Genomic DNA, 23,533 nt, shown 5'->3' with positions numbered 1-23,533 from the left:
TATCAAATCTCCTGTCACTGGTATAGCAAACATAGCTTTAATTATATGGTGTACATAACTTCCACAGTAAATAGAGAAATAACAAATTTTAAGCCCCTCTTGTGTGGCTTAATGTTCACTAATTTGCAAGTTAATAGCTGGAGTGGAACCAGAGGATAGGTTTTAACATAATCTTTCCAGACAATTTTTAAATATTCTCCATGTCACTTACCATAAAATCAGAGTTGCCCGAGTCATGGGTCTTAGAATAATGAAACAAGAACTGTACAAAAAACAGAAAAGTATATTTAAGACTCCTCATATATTCTAACTGTGTTTCATAATCTGAAAGATGTACTGCTTACCCTTTTGGTTTGGCCCTTGTCTTCTGAATCCTGTAAACAGATTGCCCAGTATTAATGTTGGATCTTTATTATATTTAAGTACTCACCATAGTGAACAAAACAGTACAAACTGTTACAAAATATCCAATTAGAGGAGAAAGTTCCACCAACTATTAAAATTGTAGCTGCAAAGTTCTGGGAACTAAAAAGTGGTAGCAAATTTTATTTTTTATTTCTCAAAAACAAATTTGGCCAATTTTTATATTCATAAAGTGAGGGATGTCAGTGCTGGAAATTGGAACTCTTTTTCCACTCCATCACCATATCATGATCCAGAAGCAAAGTAAAGCATCTCCAAAAATGTGACAAACCAAAAATCAGAAAAGCACTATTATTACACAAATGTGAATTTCTTCATTGTTTACACCAGCATCCTTGTGGTTTTTTTGTGAGATTGCCATTTTGTATCAAATTATGGGCAGTTTTGTGCTGTGGCCAAAACGCACACTAGGAACCACTTAAGCTCGTTACACATAGGATGCTGACAGCTGTAGAGGAGAGGAGACTTTCATCCCATCAGCCTGGCTAGGCTTACACCCATGACCAGGAGGCAAAAGACCAGTGCGCTAACTAACTGTACCACCCAATCAGAAAGCAATGATATTTTATTGGTCAGCCCTAAATTTGTAAAACCATGGAATCAGAGAACTGGGATGAGCTCTTCGGGGGAATGAGCCGGGTTTGTGCCGTTGATAGGGCCTCCCGACCGCCAGCCGCACACATAGTGGGGTAGGGTTTCCGCTAGATTGTACTGGTGTTATCAGCACAATCCGGCCGAATCAGCACAAAAGATCGAGGAATTTCTATTTACGTTGGGCGTAAATTATGTCCAGCGTAATTCAAATTTCCGGGATCTTTTGCGCAGGTTCAAAAATCATTGAGCTGGAGCTGGCCCCGCGCACAATACTGGCCACGCCCTTGATCAAAATAACGAGGATGGCAAATTTCCGCCGATTCCACACGTCTGCGGCCATTCAAGGAGGGTCTTCAAATCAACTCATTTTCTAAGGCGCACAGGCACTGGTAGGCATGTTTTAAACGTTTTTACATCATAAAAGATATTTAATTTACTAAGAAACTGACTAGCGTACACCAGTGAAATTAATAAATAGTTCAGTATAATTTTTTAAAGTCATTTTTGGTGATTTAAAATCCGGTTACTCACAGGTGGAGGACTAGACATACTTATTAAAAATGCTTATTTTTTTGTGATAAACCCATTTTCAGCTGTATTAATAAAACTGCACCAGGTTACCACTCTTAAATATATCTTAAAAACATCAATGAATATTTTTATTGCAAAAAAAATAAACAATTATGCTCTGTCAAGCTGCCGGATTGCTCCTTATGGAAGATTTTACATATGTGATTGTGCATATGCATTTTTGCAGAAACTCGAACTGTAACACAGCTGGCAATTTTCGCAGGCAACTTGCACCCAATTCCAATTTGCGCCCAAAGCAGAAACTCTACCCAAGGGAGTTTTAGGGGCGCTGCACTCGAATTTCCATCCATTAAAGAAAGGAACATCAAGGGCAGCAGGCCTGCGATTTCCTCATGTGTGAGGCCAGTGGGTGATGCTCTCCACCGGTAGCACAAACTCATAAAATTACCCCTTCTATCTCTCAATATAACAAACAATTATGAAATTTTTTTTTGTCTGCTGAAAACATTTGAAATATATCACTATCACCTCAAAAAGCAAACAATGATCAGAATTTTTTTCTGTTTGTCTTTAAATGGCTTTCAATAAGCTAAAACCTCAACTCCGCCTTTAAACTACACGACTCAATGTGCTTCGTGTTTCATTTTGAAATTGGTCAACTCTGAATTCAATTCTTTTTAAGTACCATTTTAATTCTCCATCCCACTCCCACTCTGACCACTCTGACCTCGGCCTCCTACACTGTTCCAATGAAGCTCAATGCAAGCTTGAGGAACAGCACCTCATCTTTCGATGAGGCATTTTACAACCTTCCGGACTCAGCATTGATTTCAATAACTTCAGATCATAACCACCGCTCCCATTTTCTTGAACAGCAGGTGCTGGTAATGGTTCTGCTGTTGCCATTTACACCTCCTCTGGACTCTCCTTGCCTTGCACCATCATCCCTTTTGTCATTTAATCACTCCTGCCCTCCACGTTGTCACAGACCTTCCCCTTTGTTCTTTCCTCCCTCAAACCCCATCCACCCCTCTCCCCCCATTGCCCTGGCTCAATACTTGCTTATAAACTATTAAACCTCTAACTTTTTCCAGTTCTCATAAAAGGTCAAAGACCTGAAACGTTAACTCTGTTTCTCTCTCCTCCAGGCTCTCCTGGCCTGCTGAGTGTTTCTGTTTTTATTTCCGATTTCCAGCATCCACAATATTTTGCTTTTCTTAAGTGCCTTTAAAGAGGAGAAGGTTTGAGTACAGTCTAGGTACATTCCCATGAAGGGGAAAGGTTGGGGAACCAAAAGCAGAGTTCCCTGAATGACGAAAGAGATAGAGAGTAAGATGAAGGAAAAAATGGAGGCATATGACAGATGTCAGGTTGATAATACAAGTGAAATAATACCAGGCTGAATATAGAAAGTACAGAGGAGAAGTGAAAAAGGAAAAAGGGGGGGCAAAGAGAGAGTATGAGAATAGACTGGCGGCCAACATAAAAGGGAATCCAAAAGTCTTCTATGGGCATATAAATAATAAACGGGTAGTAAGAGGAGGGGTGGGGCCGATTGGAGACCAAAAAAGAGATCTATGCATGAAGACAAAGGGTATAGCTGAGGTACTAAATGAGTACTTTGCATCTGTCTTTGCCAAGGAAGAAGATGCTGCCAAAGCCACAGTAAAAGAGGAGGTGGTTGAGAGGTGGATGGGTAAAAAATTGATAAAGAGGAGGTACTAGAAAGGCTGTCTGTACTTAAAGTAGATAAGTCACCCGGTCCAAATGGGATGCATCCTAGGTTGCTGAGGGAAGTAAGGGTGGATATTGCAAAGGTGCTGGCCATAATCTTCCAATCCTCCTTAGATATGAGGGTAGTGCCAGAGGACTGGAGAATTGCAAATGTTATGCCCTTGTTCAAAAAAGGTTGTAAGGATAAACCCGGCAACTACAGGCCAGTCAGTTTAACCTCAGTGGTGGGGAAGCTTTTAGAAACGATAACCCAGGACAAAATTAATAGTCACTTGGACAAGCCAATAAAGGAAAGCCAGCATGGATTTGTTAAAGGCAAGTCGTGTTTAATTAACTTGATTGAGTTTTTTGATGAGGTAACAGAGAGCGTTGATGAGGGCAATGTAGTTGTGTATATGGACTTTCAAAAGGCGTTTGGTAAAGTGCCACATAATAGACTTGTCAGCAAAATTGATGCCCATGGAATAAAAGGAGCAGTGGCAGCATGGGTACAAAATTGGCTAAGTGAGAGGAAACAGAGAGAAGTGGTGAATATATGTTTTTTGGACTGTAGGAAGGTATACAGTGGTGTTCCCCAGGGTTAGGTACTAGGACCACTGCTTTTCTGGATATATATTATTGACTTGGACTTGGGTGTGCAGGGCACAATTTCAAAATGTGCAGATGACAAAAAACTTGAAATGTAGTAGATAGTGAGGAGGATAGTGGTAGACTTCAAGAGGATATAGACAGGCTGGTGGCATGGGCGGACACGTGGCAGATGAAATTTAACGCAGAAAAATGCGAAGTGAAATATTTCGGTAGGAAGAACAAGGAGACGCAATATAAACTAGAGGGCACAACTCTAAAAGGGGTACAGGAACAGAGCGATCTAGGGGTATATGTGCACAATTCGTTGAAGGTGGCAGGGCAGGTTGAGAAAGCGGTTAAAAAAGCATATGGGATCCTGGGCTTTATAAATAGAGGCATGGAGTTCAAAAGTATGGAAGTCATGATGGACTTTTATAAAACACTGGTTCGGCTACAACTGGAGTATTGTATCCAGTTCTGGGCACCGCACTTCAGGAAAGATGTGAAGGCCTTAGAGAGGGTGCAGAAGAGATTTACTAGAATGTTTCCAGAGATGAGGGACTTTAGTTACATGGATAGACTGGAGAAGCTGGTGTTGTTCTCCTTGGAACAGAGGCAGCTGCAAGGAGATTTGATAGAGGTATTCAAAATCATGAAGGGTCTAGACAGAGTAGATGGAGAGAAACTGTTCCCATTGGCGGAAGGGTCAAGAACCAGAACTCATAGATTTAAGGTGATTGGCAAAAGAACCAAAGGTGACATGAGGAAAAACGTTTTTGTACAGCGAGTGGTTAGGATCTGGAATGCATTGCCTGAGGGGGTGGTGGTGGCAGATTGAATTGTGGCCTTCAAAAGGGAAGTGGATAAGTACTTGAAAGGAAAAAATTTGCAGGGCTACGGGGATAGGGCGGTGAAGTGGGACTAGCTGGATTGCTCTTGCATAGAGCCGTGCGGACTCGATGGGCCGAATGGTCTCTTTTCGTGCTGTAACCATTCTATGATTCTATGATTCTAATAGCATTTCTCGGGAGAGGTGAGAAGCAGCTCACATCATCTACTGTAGATTGTTGGAGATCCCCCGACAATGCATTATAGATTGACAAGACATTACCATCACTGAATCCCCCACCATCAACATCCTGGGGGTCACCATTGACCAGAAACTTAACTGGACCACATAAATACTGTGGCTACAAGAGCAGGTCAGAGGCTGGGTATTCTGCAGTAAGTGACTCACCTCCTGACTCCCCAAAGCCTTTCTACCATCTACAAGGCACAAGTCAGGAGTGTGATGGAATACTCTCCACTTGCCTGGATGAGTGCAGCTCCAACAACACTCAAGAAGCTCAACACCATCCAGGACAAAGCAGCCCGCTTGATTGGAACCCCATCCACCACCCTAAACATTCACTCCCTTCACCACCCGCGTACCGTGGCTGCAGTGTGCACCATCCACAGGATGCACTGCAGCAACTCGCCAAGGCTTCTTCAACAGCACCTCTCAAACCCGCGACCTCTACCACCTAGAAGGACAAGAGCAGCAGGCACATGGGAACAACACCACCTGCACATTCCCCTCCAAGTCACACACCATCCCACTTGGAAATATATCGCCGTTCCTTCATCGTCGCTGGGTCAAAATCCTGGGAATCCCTACCTAACTGTTTGGAAATGCTGATTATAGTCCATATGGTAGTTGAAAGAAGTGCAATTGTATTGTTTTTTGCTTACTTTCGCTTGGTGTTAAGTACTTAAAGTATTAGTGTGGTTGTAATGCTTGTACAAGGACTGCAAGATTTAAGATGTAAGTTGCTGATCCTTTTAGAATGTGAAACTGGATTATACAAGACCGAATGTTAAATAGCTTTTGAAGTTGTGTATGATTCTCTTGAAGGTTCTTTGGAACTGTAGATTTCATACACTAATTTAGTAATGATTTCTAATCAAGCACTGTGGGGGAACCTTCACCACACAGACTGCAGCGGTTCAAGAAGGCGGCCCATCACCACCTTCTCGAGGGCAATTAGGGATGGGCAATAAATTCTGGCCTTGCCAGCTACGCCCACATCCCATGAACGAATAAAAAGTATTTTTTGTGATATTAGGCTACAAAGTCTTAATACATTAGTGTGACAGTCCTCAGCCTGCTTTCTTAAATAGCTTAATGCCTCTTTTAAAATAGCAGAGGAATGTCATGTTTTTGGGTCTTTTACTCAAATATTTAATACAGGAGATTACAGTAATTACAGAATATATCTAATCCTCCTCAAATACGGAAACTAATACAACAACATGATGCTTCACTAATACTATTAGTAACAGAACTAAACAAGCTTCTCCAGTGACCGTATGCAAAGTAAAGCAGGAATTCCTAACTATGGTCAGGACTCCTGCCAGAGTAATGGTGGGAGCCTGGTGGAAAGGCAGAAGGAATTTGACCCCAGTATATTTACCAGTCACAGGCAGCACAATAGTAGCAGGTAATCAGCCAGTTAGCAAATCGCATCTTTTTTTGCTGCGTTGTCACTGTTGTAATGTAGGCAAATATGACAGTCAATTTACACACAACAAGGGAATAAGATAAGTGAGTAAATAATCTGTTTTAATAAATGTTGGTTGAGGGATAAACATAGGCCAGAACACTGGGAGGACTGCCCTGCTCTTCTTCAAATCGTACCATGGGATCTCTTACAACCACCTGAGCAGGCAGATGGAGCCTACTTTTAACATGTTAATCTGAAAGATTGCCATTTCTGACTGTGCAGCACTCCCTCAGTATTGCACTGATGCGTCAGCCTAGATTATCGCCAAGAATTTCCTCAAGTGTTCTCCCAATCGGCCATCGTAACTTTGATGGAAGATCTGAAAAACCCAAGGTAAACCACGTAAGCGGGGCTTCAGCTGGTCAAAACCCAATGGACTATAAATTGAGCCGTGTAGCACCCGTTTTGTAAGCGCTACGGAGCCTCCTAAGGACCCAAAATGGCATCCGGACACTTTTAGTCGGACACCATCTTGGTTTGCGCACGCGCAGATAACGAAAGCTGGCAGCATGTGAAGTAAAAAGAATATGCGGTAGATCAGTGTGTCATAGAGTCATAGAGTTATACAGCACGGATAGAGGCCCTTCGGCCCATCGTGTCCGCGCCGGCCATCATCCCTGTCTACTCTAATCCCATATTCCAGCATTTGGTCCATAGCCTTGTATGCTATGGCATTTCAAGTGCTCATCCAAATGCTTCTTGAATGTTGTGAGGGTTCCTGCCTCCACAACCCTTTCAGGCAGTGAGTTCCAGACTCCAACCACCCTCTGGGTGAAAAAGTTCTTTCTCAAATCCCCTCTAAACCTCCCGCCTTTTACCTTGAATCTCTGTCCCCTTGTTATAGAACCCTCAACGAAGGGAAAAAGCTCCTTAGTATCCATCCTATCTGTGCCCCTCATAATTTTGTACACCTCAATCATGTCCCCCCTCAGCCTCCTCTGCTCCAAGGAAAACAAACCCAATCTTCCCAGTCTCTCTTCATAGCTGAAGCGCTCCAGCCCTGGTAACATCCTGGTGAATCTCCTCTGCACCCTCTCCAAAGCGATCACATCCTTCCTGTAGTGTGGCGACCAGAACTGCACACAGTACTCCAGCTGTGGCCTAACCAGTGTTTTATACAGCTCCATCATAACCTCCTTGCTCTTATATTCTATGCCTCGGCTAATAAAGGCAAGTATCCCATATGCCTTCTTTACCACCTTATCTACCTGTTCCGCCGCCTTCAGGGATCTGTGAACTTGCACACCAAGATCCCTCTGACCCTCTGTCTTGCCTAGGGTCCTTCCATTCATTGTGTATTCCCTTGCCTTGTTAGTCCCTCCAAAGTGCATCACCTCGCACTTTTCCGGGTTAAATTCCATTTGCCACTGTTCCGCCCATCTGACCAACCCATCTATATCGTCCTGCAGACTGAGGCTATCCTCCTCGCTATTTACCACCCGACCAATCTTTGTATCATCAGCGAACTTACCGATCATACCTTTTACATTCATATCCAAGTCGTTAATGTAGACCACAAACAGCAAGGGACCCAGCACCGATCCCTGTGGTACCCCACTGGCCACAGGCTTCCAGTCACAAAAACAACCTTCGACCATCACCCTCTGCCTTCTGCCACTAAGCCAGTTTTGTATCCAAAGTGCCAAGGCACCCTGGATTCCATGGGCTCGTACCTTCTTGACCAGTCTCCTGTGGGGGACTTTATCGAAGGCCTTACTGAAATCTATGTATACCACATCCACTGCGTTACCCTCATCCACACGCCGAGTCACCCCCTCAAAAAATTCAATCAAATTAGTCAGACATGATCTTCCCTTGACAAAGCCATGTTGACTATCCCTGATTAATCCTTGCTTCTCCAAGTGGAGACTAATTTTGTCCTTCAGAATTTTTTCCAATAATTTTCCTACCACTGATGTTAGGCTCACTGACCTATAGTTCCCCGGTTTTTCCCTACTCCCCTTCTTGAATAATGGTATTACATTAGCGGTTCTCCAGTCCTCTGGCACATCCCCTGTGGCCAGAGAGGTTCTGAATATATGTGTTAGAGCCCCCGCAATCTCCTCCTTTGCCTCACACAGTAGCCTGGGATACATTTCGTCCGGGCATGGGGATTTATCCATTTTTAGGCCTGCTAAAACCGCCAATACCTCCTCCCGCTGATTAAAAGGGACAGATGCGATTTTGGAACTCAACACTCCAACCAACGCACTGTCCTAACCTCGCACAGCTGAACAGGTCTTAAACAGCATGGAGGACCTCCATCAGCGCTATTAAATGGATCATTCAGGAGTTACGGGTTAGTTGTTGGATTATTGCTTCTGGCTGCTGATGCATTTGTATCTGTTTTTGGAGGTCTCCTATACTTGAATACCAGGACTAGGGGACATAGCCTAAAAATTAGAGCCAGGACTTGCAGGAGTAAAGTTAGGAAACCCTTCTATACACAAAGGGTGGTAGAAGTTTGGAACGCTCTTCTGCAAATGGCAGTTGATGCTAGCTCAATTGTTAATTTTAAATCTGAGATTGATAGATTTTTGTTAACCAAAGGTGTTAAGGGATATGGGGCTAAGGCGGGTATATGGAGTTAGATTACAGATCAACCATGATCTCATTGAAGGTGGAACAGGCTCGAGGGACTAAATGACCTATACCTGTTCCTATGTTCCTATAATAAAGTTTCAATACTCTACAGGGAGTGGGCTGGCTAGCTGACAGGCAACAGCAAGGGCACTGGCAGAGTGGCAGGGATGCTGTCATCCTGAGAGAGGACAGCAGGTTCATGTACCATGGAGCCACTGCCACTTGCTGCCTCCTGTTATGTGCCACCTTCTCCTGCAAGAAATTAGGACATGTATCGGTGAGTGTCCTGCAAGATGTTTGGGTGATGTGGCTGTCATGGTAGAATAGCTGCCAGTGTGTGTGAACTGTGAGTTGTGGTTGTGCGGCTTGCAACAGTGGTAATATGTGAGGATGAGAGGAAGCATCTGATTGGAAGAGTTGAGTACTGATTGGAAGAGTTTATTGGTATGTGGGTGACGGTGGGGGGTGTAGTGCGTGGATCAATGGATGCGGCTAGTGGTGCAGTTAGTAGTAGATGCCACTTGTCAGTTGACCTCACTCACCTTGACCACTCGTGTCAAAGCTTTGAACTTCTTCCTGCACTGCATCCATGCTCGTGGTGCTGTACCTAGCATTGACTTCGTCCCCTACTGCCTCCCACTGCCTCGAGAGCATATGTCTGGAGGGTCTCTTGCTCCCACTGCAGATATAGGATGCCCCTCCTTCTGTCCACCTCTTGCACCAAAGCCTCTAATGCAACAGCAGAGAACCTTGGTGCATGCACTCACAGGCCTGGTACAAACTCAGGTCAGTAGATGGTGAGGTTTGGCGTGCAGATTGGAGGATGTGCGATTTAGTCGTGGGCAACCTTTATTCAATGTTTTAACATAACTTAACAGTTTGTAAACATATGGATGGGATCTACATTTATGTTTTACGTGTGCGATGTCTGATCTCCATTCAGACTCCGTGCGGACCTGTATCTTATGTTTTACAAATACGAGGTGCAGGCTGCCTTAAAGAGGTCCCTGCTGCCTTTAAGAGGTGCTAGCCACTCGCGATATCAGGGCCTCCTGCTGGTGAGCAGCCACTCAACAGCGTAGCTAGGCCTGGCTGCTTGCAGCTATCAAGTAAATGACCAGGCAGCACGAATGTTTCATGCTGCCTGCATCTCAACGACCGGGCGCGGGTTGATCGCGCACTGCGACCCCCGCGTCCAGTTTAATCCAATTTAACCCCCCATGTTCCCTAAATGTCTGCTGTATGACTCTCCCGTTTTACCCGTGTGTCGCAGGACCTCGATGCCATTTTAGGACAGAACTGGGCGGAGTGTGCACTGTATATACGTCGCCCCGTTTCAGCTGGCAGTTTAGCTGAAAAGGGGTCCAAAAGTAGGTTTTTATTTATTTTTGTGTGGCCAGCAAGAGCAGGAGTGCTCCTTTGGGCTCCACAAAAACAACCTGGCCTCTGCCGGACCAGTTTTCCCCTCCTGAGAATATACCCCTGCCCTGACCTCCCTTTTTCCTGGCCCAGAGTCCGACCGGGCCCAATATTGTGACAGCCCGGAGCTGCTGGGCTGTCCCGAGGCACTCGTTTTCCTCCCACAGCCCTCTGGCCCTATGTTAATGAGGCCCAGTCCTCAAAATGGACCGGGCCTCCCATCAGCACTATCGGACGGCCAACAAGCGCACTCCACCAACCGCCCGCCTGAAAACTGCACGGAGGGAAAATCATCCCCCTGAATAGCAAAACGTGACATACTTCAGGAATTTATGTTCCTGTCCACTATACTGGCTTACTCAAGGAGAAGAAGTGCTGAAAGTGGGTGCATAATTGATAGATTTCTCCATGCGAGTGCTCAGCTTGTGTAGAGGACAAACACTACAACTGGAGATATGTCTCCTCCTTGAGATCTGCTGAGTTTTACAATTGATTAACTTTATTTTCTGTATTCTAGCATGATTATCTCTGGGATTTCCATTTGTGTAGGTTGTCATCTGATTTTAGGTGTTATAGCAGTTTCTTTATTGTGTAGCTGATGCGATGAGTGCCCAGGTGGGCCTATGTCATAAAGGGAAAGTTTGTATCAACTATGTGGACAATTAAACATTCCTCAGAGAAAGAGACTAGCACTATCATCATAAAATAAAGAACATGCAGCTTGCTTCAATTTCATTAGGGGATCATAGCAACTTAAAATAAGTACACTGTTTTGGCTAACAATGGTAACTTTAGGAAACATAATAACTCAGCCAACATGATATATGAGTTCATAGAAGTTTCTCATTATTAATGAAGTGATGCAAGATAGAAAATAAAGAAAATTGCTACATACTGGTACTTGCAGTGCTTATGAGTGACCAAAATCATTGCTATTTACTCAGTTTTGACAGGCACGAAAACAAAAACTGCCTTAGACTTGTAACTGCAACTCCTTCTACAGACCATGTACAATTCACCCTATCACGGACTCTACCCTAACTACGCCCTTGTCCCCAAAATATTATCAAGCAAAATCCAGAGTATTTATCCATCCTTACATTTCCACTATTTAACCTAGGCTGTTGCTATTTCTAAGTAAAACACTTGCCAATCTCAATGCACATACACCCACAATATGAAATTAAAAGTGCCATAAAACAAATTGATGAAAAATTAATATAAGATCTCATTGCACCATGAAGGATGTATAAAACTATTTATTGTCCATGTTATACTAGAAATTCTGCAGTCGTGAGTTAAAAGGAAACTTATTTAAATTTTAAAATTGGCTATGTACAACGGGAGAGAAATTTAACCTATGGCCGCCCGATTTGTGCACATAAAATGGGCTTTAGGCTTCTGAATTTTACGTTGCGACCTGTCATGCCAGATCTGGACTGGAAGTGCGCCGGACACAATAATGGAAAAGAGCTATTCTTAAGCAGTTCACACAATATCAGGACTCTTGCCCTTTTTTGGCCAGAAATCTGAGGAAGAGACTGTTGAGGGCAAGTCTGGAGGTCTGGTGCCACCATCCAGCAAACAGCTTCTATTTATCAATATGCTTTCCACGCTCACTTATTTGAAAGCCTCCCGACTTCAGGCTACATTTGCTAAGCAGCTGTATGTCATATAACAACATAAGAAATAAGAGCAGAAGTAGGCCACATGCCCCCTCGAGCCTGCTCTGCCATTCAATCAGATCATGGCTGATCTTCAACCTCAAATCCACTTTCCTGCCTGATCCCCATATCCCTTGATTCCCCTAGAGTCCAGAAATCTGTCTAGCTCAGCCTTGAATATATTCATTGACTCAGCGTCCACAGCTCTCTGGGGTAGAGAATTCCAAAGATTCACAACCCTCTGAGTGAAGAAATTCCTCCTCATCTCAGTCTTAAATGGCCGACCCCTTATCCTGCAACTATGCTCCCTAGTTCCAGACTTTCCAGCCATGGGAAACAACCTCTCAGTATCTACCCTGTCAAGCCCCCTCAGAAACTTACATGTTTCAATGATGTGGAGATGCCGGTGATGGACTGGGGTTGACAATTGTAAACAATTTTACAACATCAAGTTATAGTCCAGCAATTTTATTTTAACAACGTTCAACAACGTTCACCTGAGGAAGGAGGAAGCCTCCGAAAGCTTGTGAATTTAAAATAAAATTGCTGGACTATAACTTGGTGTTGTAAAATTGTTTACAAATGTTTCAATGAGATCACCTCTCATTCTCCTAAACTCCAGAGAGTATAGGCCCGTTCTACTCAATCTCGTCTCACAGGACAACCCTCTCATCCCAGGAATTAATCTAGTGAACCTTCGCTGCACCGCGTTTAAGGCAAGTATATCCTTCCTTAGATAAGGAGACCAAAAATGTACACAGTACACCAGGTGAGATCTCACTAAAGCCCTGTACAATTGTAGTAAGACTTCCTTACTCTTGTACTCCAACCCCCTTGCAATAAAGGCCAACATTCCATTTGCTTTCCTAATTGCTTGCTGTACATGCATACTAACTTTTTGTGTTTCTTATACGAGGACACCCAAGTCTCTGTGGACACCAAAATTTAATAGTTTCTCACCATTTAAAAAATATTCTGTTTTTCTATTCTTCCTACCAAAGTGAATAACCTCACATTTCCCTTCATCTGCCACTTTCTTGCCCTCTCACTTAACCTGTCTACATCCCTTTGCAGACTCTTTGGAGTCAATTTTCAAACGGAACCGGGAAGGGGGCGTGGTGGTCAATTTGAGGTACGGGAAACCCATTAGTACGGGTTTCCCAGACGTTCTTACAATTTTGACATGAGGACGTCTTTTGTTTTTTTTTGTCGGTTTCCCGTCCGACTGAACAGCTGATTGACAGGCTGGTCTCAGTCAGACGGAGACCAGCCGGGGGAGAGGATGTGTTCAGGTAAGTCTGCAGGTAAATCTTTGTTTGCATGGTTCAGGGGAGGGGATCAAGGGGGCACGGGTGGGCAAGGAGCACAGGTGGGCATGGGGCATAGGTGGGCAAGGGGCATGGGTGGGCAAGGGGCATGGGTGGGCAAGGGGCACATGGGCATAGGTGTGCACAGGTGGACATAGGTGGGCCCGGGGATCCCGAGTCATGTGGGATGGTATTGGGGATCAGTCACAAGGGAGGCAGGATCGGGGGGCATCGCGAGGGTCCGCGATCGTTGAGGGAGAGGGTCGAAGGATCGCAGGATTGGGATCGGGGTCGGAGGGTGTGGGTCGGGGGAACAGGGGATCGGGGTCAGATGATCGGTGTCGGAGGATCGGGGTCGGGGTCAGGGGACCAGGGTCAGAGGATTGGGGGTTTGGGGTCGGAGGATCAGGGTTAGGGGATCGGGGTCAGATGATCAGGGTCGGAGGATCAGGTTCGGGGTCGGAGAGGGAGGATTGGGGTCAGAGGATCGGGTCGGAGGATCGGGGTCGGGGTTGGAGGGGGAGGATCGAGGTCGGGGAGGTCGGGGTTGGGGATCTGCGATGGGGGGGGGGGTTTGCGATCGGGGGTGTGGACCCCCGGGGTTGAAATGGGAATTAGTTAAAAATGGAAGTCGGAAGCCTCCTTGAGAGGTTTTGAGGCCCGACCCGCCTCCTGGGAGCGAGTTGCCCACCCCTCGTCCAGAAATGGGCGGGTTGGAGGCAGGTTGGGGGCGGGTCTGAAATGGTGGGAATTTTCAATGCCCCGCCCCGCCCCCAACCCACCCCTTTTTTGCTTTTAAAATCAAGCCCTTTGTGTCCTCCTCACAGCTTTGTATTGTCAACAAACTTGAATACATTACACTCAGTCCCTTCATCTAAGTCATTAATATAGTTTGCAAATAGCTGAGGCCCAAGCACTGATCCTTGCGGCACTCCACTAGTTACAACCTGCCAACCTGAAAATAACCCATTTATCCCTACTCTCTGTTTTCTGTCCATTTTCCAATCCTCTCTCCATGCTAATATGTTACCCCCAACCCCTTGAGCCCTTATCTTGCGTAACACACTTTTATGTGGCATCCTCAAAAAACACTAATAGGTTTGTCAAGCATGATTTCCCTTTCATAAAATGATGTTGACTTTGCCTAATTATATTATGATTTTCTAAGTGTCCTGTTAGCACTTCCTTAATAATGGATTCCAGCATTTTCCCGACGACTGATGTCCGACTAACTGGCCTGTAGATCCCTGTTTTCTTTCTCCTTCCTTTCTTGAATAGCAGTGTTACATTTGCTACCTTCCAATCTGCTGGGACCGTTCTAGAGTCTGGGGAATTTTGGAAGATCATAACCAATCTCTGTAGCCGCCTCTTTTAGAACCCTCGGATATAGGCCATCAGGTCCAGGGGATTTATCAGCTTTTAGACCCATTGGTTCTCAAGTACTTTTTCTTTACTAATATTAATTACTTTAAGTTCCTCACTCTCATTAGAACCTTGGTTCGCCACTATTTCTGGTATGTTCTTTGTGTCTTCTACTGTGAAGTCATATACAAAATATTTGTTTAATGCATCTGTCATTTCCTGATTCCCCATTATAATTTCACCTGTCTCAGCCTCTAGGAGACCAACGTTTACTTTTGCTAATCTCTTCCTTTTTACATACTTGTAGAAGCTCTTACAATCCGTTTTTAAATTTCTTGCTAGTTTACTTTCATATTCTATTTTCTCCCTTTTTATCAATTTTTTGGTCATCCTTTGCTGGTTTCTAAAACTCTCCCAATCCTCAGGCTTACTACTCTTCTTGGCAACATTATAAGCCTCTTCTTTTAATCTAATACTATCCTTAACTTCTTTAGTTAGCCACAGATGAATCACTTTTCCCGTGGAGTTTTTATTTCTCAATGGAATGTATATTTGTTGAGAATATTGAAATTTTTCTTTAAATGTTTGCCATTGCTTTTCAACCGTCATAACCTTTAATTTAATTTCCCAATCTACCTTAGCCAACTCGCCCCTCATACCTATGTAATTGGCTTTATTTAAGTTTAAGACTAATAAAATGTCTCGTGATCTTACCTTTTGTTGAAAGCCTTGTCTTGGGAATGCATTGTAAACCTTTTGCCATTTCTCTTCCTATATATTCCTTCCAAGATGAGGCAAAACCAAATGGCACCACAGAATCTGACACATTGCAGTAGGTTGCATGCAGCAGTCCTCCCACCCCCAGCACCATCACACATACTAACTCATCAGAATGTAGGCAATACCTGAAGAAGCTGCACTGGGTAAATCACAAATCACACAAGTGAGGAGAAACAAGCAAAGGGCAGGCATGCTAATGAGGCAGGAAGGGGCATAAACAGCCCTCATTTTCCTCCCCTAACACCAGAAGGGTGTCCATTTTGAAGGGCACGCAGAAGAAGAGGGCCTTACGCCCTGCTCACAGCCTCTCTCTAATCAGAGGATCGAAGAGGGGCAGCAACAAGGAAATGGAGACCAGAAAAAGGTAAGTACATTTTCTTTACAGGTACTGGGCACCATCCTTGGGATAGGAGGCCTTCCAGCTGCAGAATTTGGGCAGCACCCAGAAGGCCCACAGATGGTGATCATCAAAGAAACAACATTTTATTGCCCCATCAGAAGGCAATATTAAGGATAGGGTGACTACAAACAAATTTTCAACGAGAAGGAAAGCTGGACAGAAGTAAGAGAGATTGTACAGCAAGCACAGGACAAGGGTATGTTTGGAAGCAAGCAACATTAGGACTATGGGAGGGATAACATCATGATAAAAGATTTCATTGGAGTCCAAAGAGCAGAGAATTTGATATACGTTACAGGGATAAAACTTGAAGCCGGTTATAATGGTAGAACAGCATGAAGCAATGCACAGAATTACAGAGAAGTTACAGCACTGAAACAGGCCAATCAGCCTTTGTTTATACTCCACAATAGTCTCCTCCCATTCTATTTACTTCATCTCACACTATCAACATATCCTATTCCTTTCTCCCTCATGTACTTATCTAGCTTCCCCTAGCATCTATTCACCTCAACTACTCCTTGTGGTAGCAAGTTGAACATTCTCACCGCTCTATGAGTAAAGAAGTTTCCTTATTAAATTTATTAGTGACTATCTAATATTTATGGCCCCTAGTTTTGAACTCCACCACAAGTGGAAATATCTTCTCTATGTTTACCCTATCGAACCTCTTCATAATTTTAAAGACCTCTATCAGGTCATCTCTCAGTCTTCTCTTTTCAAGACAAAAGGGGGGTGATATTAAACCCAAGAACGGGTGGGTTGGGGGTGGGTGGGCGTTGAAAATAGTTGTTTTTTTGGGTCGCAATCGCAAGATTTTTGGATTTTGCATTCCCAGTGGGAAGCCTGTACTTTTCCGCGCCGACGTTAAACCCGGAAATAAAGCCAGGTTGCGGTCGCAACCCAAAAAACAACTATTTTCAACTCCACCCGCCCCCAACCCACCTGTTCTTGGGGTTTAAAATCACCCCCAAGGAGCCTCAGCATGTTCAGTCTTCCATGAACTCTCAGTTCTGGTATCATCCTTGAAAATCTTTTTTGTACCTTCTCCAGTGCTTCTATATCCTTTTTGTAATGTGGAAACCAGAACTGTGCACAGTATCCAAGTGCATTGAATTTTTTTTCCTCTAGAAATGAACTCCAGTGCTTTGTTTGCACTGTTTATGGCTTTGTTAACCTGCATCGCTACTTTTAATGATTTGTGAATCTGTACCCCTCGATCCCATTGCGTCTCCACCCCTTTTAGATTCTTATTTTCCAAGGAATAGGTGGTCTCCTTATTCCTCCTACCAAAATGCACTAACTCACACTTATCTATATTGAAATTCATTTGCAATTTACATGCCCCTTCTGAAAGTTTGTTAACGTCTTCTTGTATTTTGTTACAGTACTTCTCAATATTAACTATACCCCCGAACTTAGTGTCATTCACAAATTTTGATATTGTACTTCCAATTCCCGAGTCCAAATCATTTATGTAAATTGTGAACAACAGTGGTCCCAGCATCAATCTCCGTGGAACACCATTTCCCACATTCCATGGGATGTGGGCGTCGCTGGCAAGGTCAGCATTATTGCCCATCCCTAATTGCCCTTGAGAAGGTGGTGGTGAGCCGCCTTCTTGAACCGCTGCAGTCCTTGTGGTGAAGGTTCTTCTACAGTGCTGTTAGATAAGGAGTTCCAGGATTTTGACCCAGCGACGATGAAGGAACGGCGATATATTTCCAAATCGGGATGGTGTACGACTTGGAGGGGAACGTGCAGGTGGTGTTGTTCCCATGTGCCTGCTGCCCTTGTCCTTCCAGGTGGTAGAGGTCGCGGGTTTGGGAGGTGCTGTCGAAGAAGCCTTGGCGAGTTGCTGCAGTGCATCCTGTGGATGGTACACACTGCAGCCACAGTGCACCGGTGGTGAAGGGAGTGAATGTTTAGGGTGGTGGATGGGGTGCCAATCAAGCGGGCTGCTTTGTCCTGGATGGTGTCAAGCTTCTTGAGTGTTGTTGGAGCTGCACTCATAGGCAAGTGGAGAGTATTCCATCACACTCCTGACTTGTGCCTTGTAGATGGTGGAAAGGCTTTGGGGAGTCAGGAGGTGAGTCACTCACCACAGAATACCCAGCCTCTGACCTGCTGTTGTAGCCACAGTATTTATGTGGCTGGTCCAGTTAAGTTTCTGGTCAATGGTGACCCCCAGGATGTTGATGGTGGGGGATTCGGCGATGGTAATGGCGTTGAATGTCAAGGGGAGGTGGTTAGACTCTCTCTTGTTGGATATGGTCATTGCCTGGCATTTGTCTGGCGTGAATGTTACTTGCCACTTATCAGCCCAAGCCTGGATGTTGTCCAGGTCTTGCTGCATGTGGGCACGGATTGCTTCATTATCTGAGGGGTTTTCTAGTGAGAGCTTGAAACTGTACCATCAGGACGAAAGAGAGATGGGAAGCAGGTGTCCAAAACTCATGACAAATAGTTTTGACAAGGAACTAGAACAAAGAGCTACTAGAAGACCAAGTGTGAGCAGAGATTAATTACCCTGGAATGCCTCAAACTGATCAAAACTAATTTCATCTTATTTGGCACTTGAAGTCAACCAACTGGTCCGGTACAATATTTGAGGATCTTTTGCTAGTTTTCCCTGTGCCAGCTGCTGCCTCTACTCTTCTTATTAGTCTCATCCATCAGGTCTGGTAATGCACCTTGGTTCAATCATGTCTGTCATTTGCCTGTCTCTCAAAAACTTCTGCCTATCATGCCCGCTCTCTCTCTCTCTCGCTCGAGTCAAATGTGAGAAAAATACTATGGCACCGATAATGTTATAGTCATTGGCCATTTCACTGAGGCTTATTGGGCTCCATATAAATGGTCATTTCGGCCTGAGGCCTACTGTGCGCTCCATTGTGCCCAGCGTGTCCCAGTGTGCTCAGCGCGCCCCAGTTTGGCCGGATATTTCAAAGTGTTCACAAGGTCCATTAGGGCCCTATTTTTTATTATAATCAAGCCTGACTCCCATAATGCAGTTGGAGCACCTGAGCAGCACAACTTCACTGGATACAGCACCCTTGGAGCAGTGATCCTATTATTGCCCCCATTTTTTTTGTTTTAAATGGGGAACAATGAGAACAGTCTTCGGGATATATTGGATAACCCCCGAAACTAGGCACTGGTGTCGCGGTGTGCGATTAACCCCCGCCTGGTCGTTGAGATGCAGGTAGCACGTAATATTCGTGCTGCCTGGTGATTTCTATGATTACTGTGTGCAGCCAGCACTACCTGCACTGTTGAGTGGCTGCTCACAGCAGGGAGCCCAGAAATCGGGAGAGGCTTGCACCACTTGAAGGCAGCCTGCACCTTTTAAAGGGAGGTGCAGAGTGGCTACAGGAAGTGATGGAAGTCAATGGGGAAGTGAATCTGTGCTGTAATATAGTGAAGCATGGTGATGATGGGACCTCTGGAATTTTTAATGAGCTACAACTGGGCTGCTCAATGTTTGCGGGACTCTGATATTTGCAAAATATAAGATACAGGTCCGCACGGAGTCTGAACGGAGATTAGACATCGCACGTAAAACGCAGATGCAGGTCCTGTCCCTATGTTTACAAACTGTTGAGTTATTTTAAAACATTGAATAAAGGTTGCGCACTACTATATCCCACATCCTCCAATCTGCATGCCAAACCTCACCAATCTGCCGGTCTGAGTTTGTACAAGGCCTGCAAGAGTGCGTGCACCAAGGTTCTCTGATGATGCACAGAGGACTTGGTGCAAGAGGTGGACAGAAGGAGGGGAATCCTATATCCGCAGCGGGGAGCAAGAGACCCTCCAGACATATGTTCAAGAGGCAGTGGGAGGCAGTAGGGGATGAAGTCAATGCCAGGTGCATTGCACCACGAGCATGGATGCAGTGCAGGAAGAAGTTCAATGCTTTGACATGAGTGGTCAAAGTGAGTGAGGTCAACTGTCAAGTGGCATCTCCTACCAACTATACCACTAGCCGCATCCATTGATCCACGCACTACACCCTCCCATCACCCACCTACACACAAACTCTTTCAATCAGTAATCAACTCTTCCAATCAGATGCGTCCTCTCACCCTCACACATTACCACTGTTGCAAGCTGCACACCCACAATTCACAGCTCACACACACTGGCAGCTATTCACCATGTCAGCCACATCACCCAAACATCTTGCAGGACACGCACCGATACATGTCCTGCTTTCTTGCAGGAGAAGGTGGCGCATAACAGGAGGCAGCAAGTGGCAGTGGCTCCATGGAACATGAACCTGTTGTCCTCTCTCAGGATGACAGCATTCCTGTCCTAACCCTGCCACTCCGCCAGTGCCCTTGCTGTTGCCTGTCAGCTAGCCAGCCCACTCCCGTAGAGTATTGAAACTTTATTACAGGAACATAGGAAGATAGGAACAGGAGTAGGCCATTTAGCCTCTCGAGCCTGTTCCACCATTCAAGGAGATCATGGTTGATCTGTGACTAACTCCATATATCTGCCTTAGCCACAAATCCCTTAATACCTTTGGTTAACAAAAATCTATCAATCTCAGAATTAAAATGAACAATTGAGCTAGCATCGACTGCTGTTTGCGGAACAGTGTTCCAAACTTCTACCACCCTTTGCATGTGGAACTGTCTCCAAACTTCACTCCTGCAAGTCCTGGCTCTAATCCCCTAGCCCTAGTATTCAAGTATAGGAGACCTCCAAAAACAGGTACAAATGCATCAGCAGCCAAAAGCAATAATCCAGCAACTAACCTGTAAATCCTGCATGATCTCTTTAAATAGCATGGGTGGGGGTCCTCCATGCTGTTTAAGACCTGTTCAGCTATGCAAGGTTAAGACCATGCGTTGGCTGGAGTGTTGAGTTCCAAAATCGCATCTGTCCCTTTAAATCTGTGTTGCACACTGATCTACCGCATATTCTCCCTACTTTACATGCTGCCGGCATTTGTTATCTGCGCGTGTACAAATGCCTTTACCAATATGGCGTCCGGCGCACGTCACGCTAGAAGTGCGCATGCGCATTCTGGTCGCCATCTTGGGTCCTTAGGAGTCCGCGTAGTGCCTACACAATGGGTGCACAATTTAGAGCCCTCTGTCTTTTAAATTAGAAACACTTTCCAGAGAACACAACATTTTAAAACTTAAAAATAACATTTGTCTACATCATCCAGTACTTGGTGGTGGTCTTTGTGAGAGGGAAAGGTAATTATATGTCTCTTTTCCCAGTTGGCCATCTACTGGGCTTCTTTGTCACTTGTTTTTAAATTTAAAACAACAATAGCATCAATAGCAAAAGTACAGTGGGTGCAAATTCCTGACATTTCATTGCATGAAATTCCTGCTGCATTGATGTAAAGAAACAAATACCTGAGGTCGCTGCAGAATTGTCAAGGCCATATAACACAGTTCTTCGAGTGTACTGGGAGGCTGGTAAAGCAAGACATAAACTTTTCAGAAATTGTTTGTTTAACTCTATTACAAGTGTACAAACAGTGCAACTGGTCTTACACAATTGTATTGGCTCTCACCTGTGGCTGAGGATCTGCAGGGAGAAAGGAAGAACACAGGTCATCTATCTAAAAAGGACAATTGAGATATTAGCATTGGAAAGTGAAGAATGCTTCCTCTAGAACAGTGTATGTGTGGGTTTGATTAAATTCAGATCAACAATTTTCCAAAAGTACTAGAACAAGAATATCTAATGGATATGGATGGTGAATTTCGAAAAGACAAATGGGGTCACACTGTGCAATGTTAAGAATATAACATTCTTTTATACAATATCACAACAAAGGTTTTAACTCATTTATTTCTGAAGCAACATGGACTAAATTAGCCTCAACATGAAGTTTTGCAGAAATATTCTGGTCAATGAAAATAACAGAGGTCCAAAGAGATGTAAAGAAACATTAAAATAGAAAAGAACTAACCTGGATAGATTTTATTTAAAAAAATAAAAGTGTAAAATAGTTCAGGCCATGATTCTCATACATCTAATAGATGTAAGTAGCATATTATTTAAAACAAACACACATCTATATTTTTCCTGATGTTTTCTTCCTCGTGCAAGAATGGTCAGTGGAAATCCTATATCATCTACATAGCTGGATAAGCAATTTTAATACCAGTAAATGTAAAATTGTAGGAAGGTAAAAATAAAGTGCAACGCTTAGATTTGCATTAATTGTTGCATTTCTTGCGATCCCTCAAGACATACAATATATATTAACTGGATTTATTAAAATGCAAAACTGTAATGTCATTTTTTTTAAAGATATTGTGATTAATTCAATTTTATTAATAGAAGAAACCTTTTGCTGTGAAAAGTATGTGTACAGCAATTGTACTTATCTAGATTTCATATGTATGAATTGGAACAGGAATAATTGTGTGTCAAATAATTTCCAACGATACTCATAAAACTTCTCTTTCATTGGACACCAAAGATGACATAGCTTTCCCAGGAAGTAAGCCTTCATGTTCTACAATCTGTGGTAAGATCGCTATTAAAACTTAAGAAGTACTTTATGTAGTGAGTGAGTTTGTGAAGATTACAGGAGAACGGCATTGTTCATTGTGAGGGAGCTGTAAACAATTACTTTACAGAGATGATTCTGTGATCTAGCACTTCCAGCAGAATGCAGGAAATGATTCCCAGAAAGTTGTGCCCTCCGTGCCTGCAGTTTTCCCAAGACTCGCTCCCTGCAGTGTGGCCCATAATACGTGAGGTTTTTCCTTGATTTATCTTATTATAAACAAACGGAAAAACTGTGTTCAATTAAGTTTATTTTATTCAAATTCAATTTGGTTGCAAGTACCTCACTCCACAAACGTAACTCTTGGTCTGCTGGAAACCTTTGAGGTGATGCAGGAACACCTAGAAGATAAATTAGATATAAGATTATGTACACCAGCATTTAGGAAATCTATATCCATCTGAAACTACAAATGTCTTGCAAACAGGTGACACAACAAAAGTCTATAACTTGCTTTCAACTAGTTTTCATGATTATTTTAAAGGACAATAGGGGTAATTTTGACTTTGTACAGTAGTGTAAAACGGGCAATATCAAATGGCTTCAATGGAAATAAAAATCAGGAGAGATGTGAAACAAGCTGCCGATTTGCTATCACCCATGTTACACTATCACAAAAAGTCAAAATTACTCCCAATGCATTCTGCATCTTGCTGTTGTCTACCTTTGATTTCATACATCTTGTGTTTATATAGTGCCTTTAACGTAGTAAAACGTCCCAAGGCGCCTCACAGGTGCGTAATCAGACAAAATACAGCAAAGGCTATGGGCCCCGACAACATCCTGGCTGTAGTGCTGAAGCCTTGTGCTCCAGAACAAGCCGCGCCTCTAGCCAAATTGTTCCAGTACAGCTACAACACTGGCATCTACCCCACAATGTGGAAAATTGCCCAGGTATGTCCTGGCCACAAAAAGCAGGACAAATCCAATCCGGCCAATTACCGTCCCATCAGCCTACTCTCAATCATCAGCAAAGTGATGGAAGGTGTCGTCGACAGTGCTATCAAGCAGCACTTACTCACCAGTAACCTGCTCACCGATGCTCCGTTTGGGTTCCGCCAGGACCACTCAGC

At 44.0% G+C, this 23,533-nt stretch overlaps 1 protein-coding gene across 1 annotated transcript in view; it reads right to left on the bottom strand.

The window, feature by feature from the left end:
- The window catches only part of nmu (neuromedin U), an 89,543-nt gene that overhangs the window by 15,040 nt on the left and 50,970 nt on the right, over positions 1-23,533 (bottom strand). Inside the window, exons 4-8 of the mRNA XM_068002820.1 lie at positions 22,743-22,801; positions 21,453-21,500; positions 21,292-21,351; positions 345-374; positions 212-262 (exon numbers count right to left, since the gene is read on the bottom strand). Coding sequence (XP_067858921.1) covers positions 212-262; positions 345-374; positions 21,292-21,351; positions 21,453-21,500; positions 22,743-22,801 — 248 coding nt within the window. The remainder of the gene's footprint in view (positions 1-211; positions 263-344; positions 375-21,291; positions 21,352-21,452; positions 21,501-22,742; positions 22,802-23,533) is intronic.

This window comes from Heptranchias perlo, chromosome 1, assembly GCF_035084215.1.
Source record: "Heptranchias perlo isolate sHepPer1 chromosome 1, sHepPer1.hap1, whole genome shotgun sequence".
NCBI lineage: Eukaryota > Metazoa > Chordata > Chondrichthyes > Hexanchiformes > Hexanchidae > Heptranchias > Heptranchias perlo.
The sequence above is the reverse complement of the archived record's forward strand: the minus strand, read 5'-3'. Positions and strand labels throughout refer to the sequence as shown.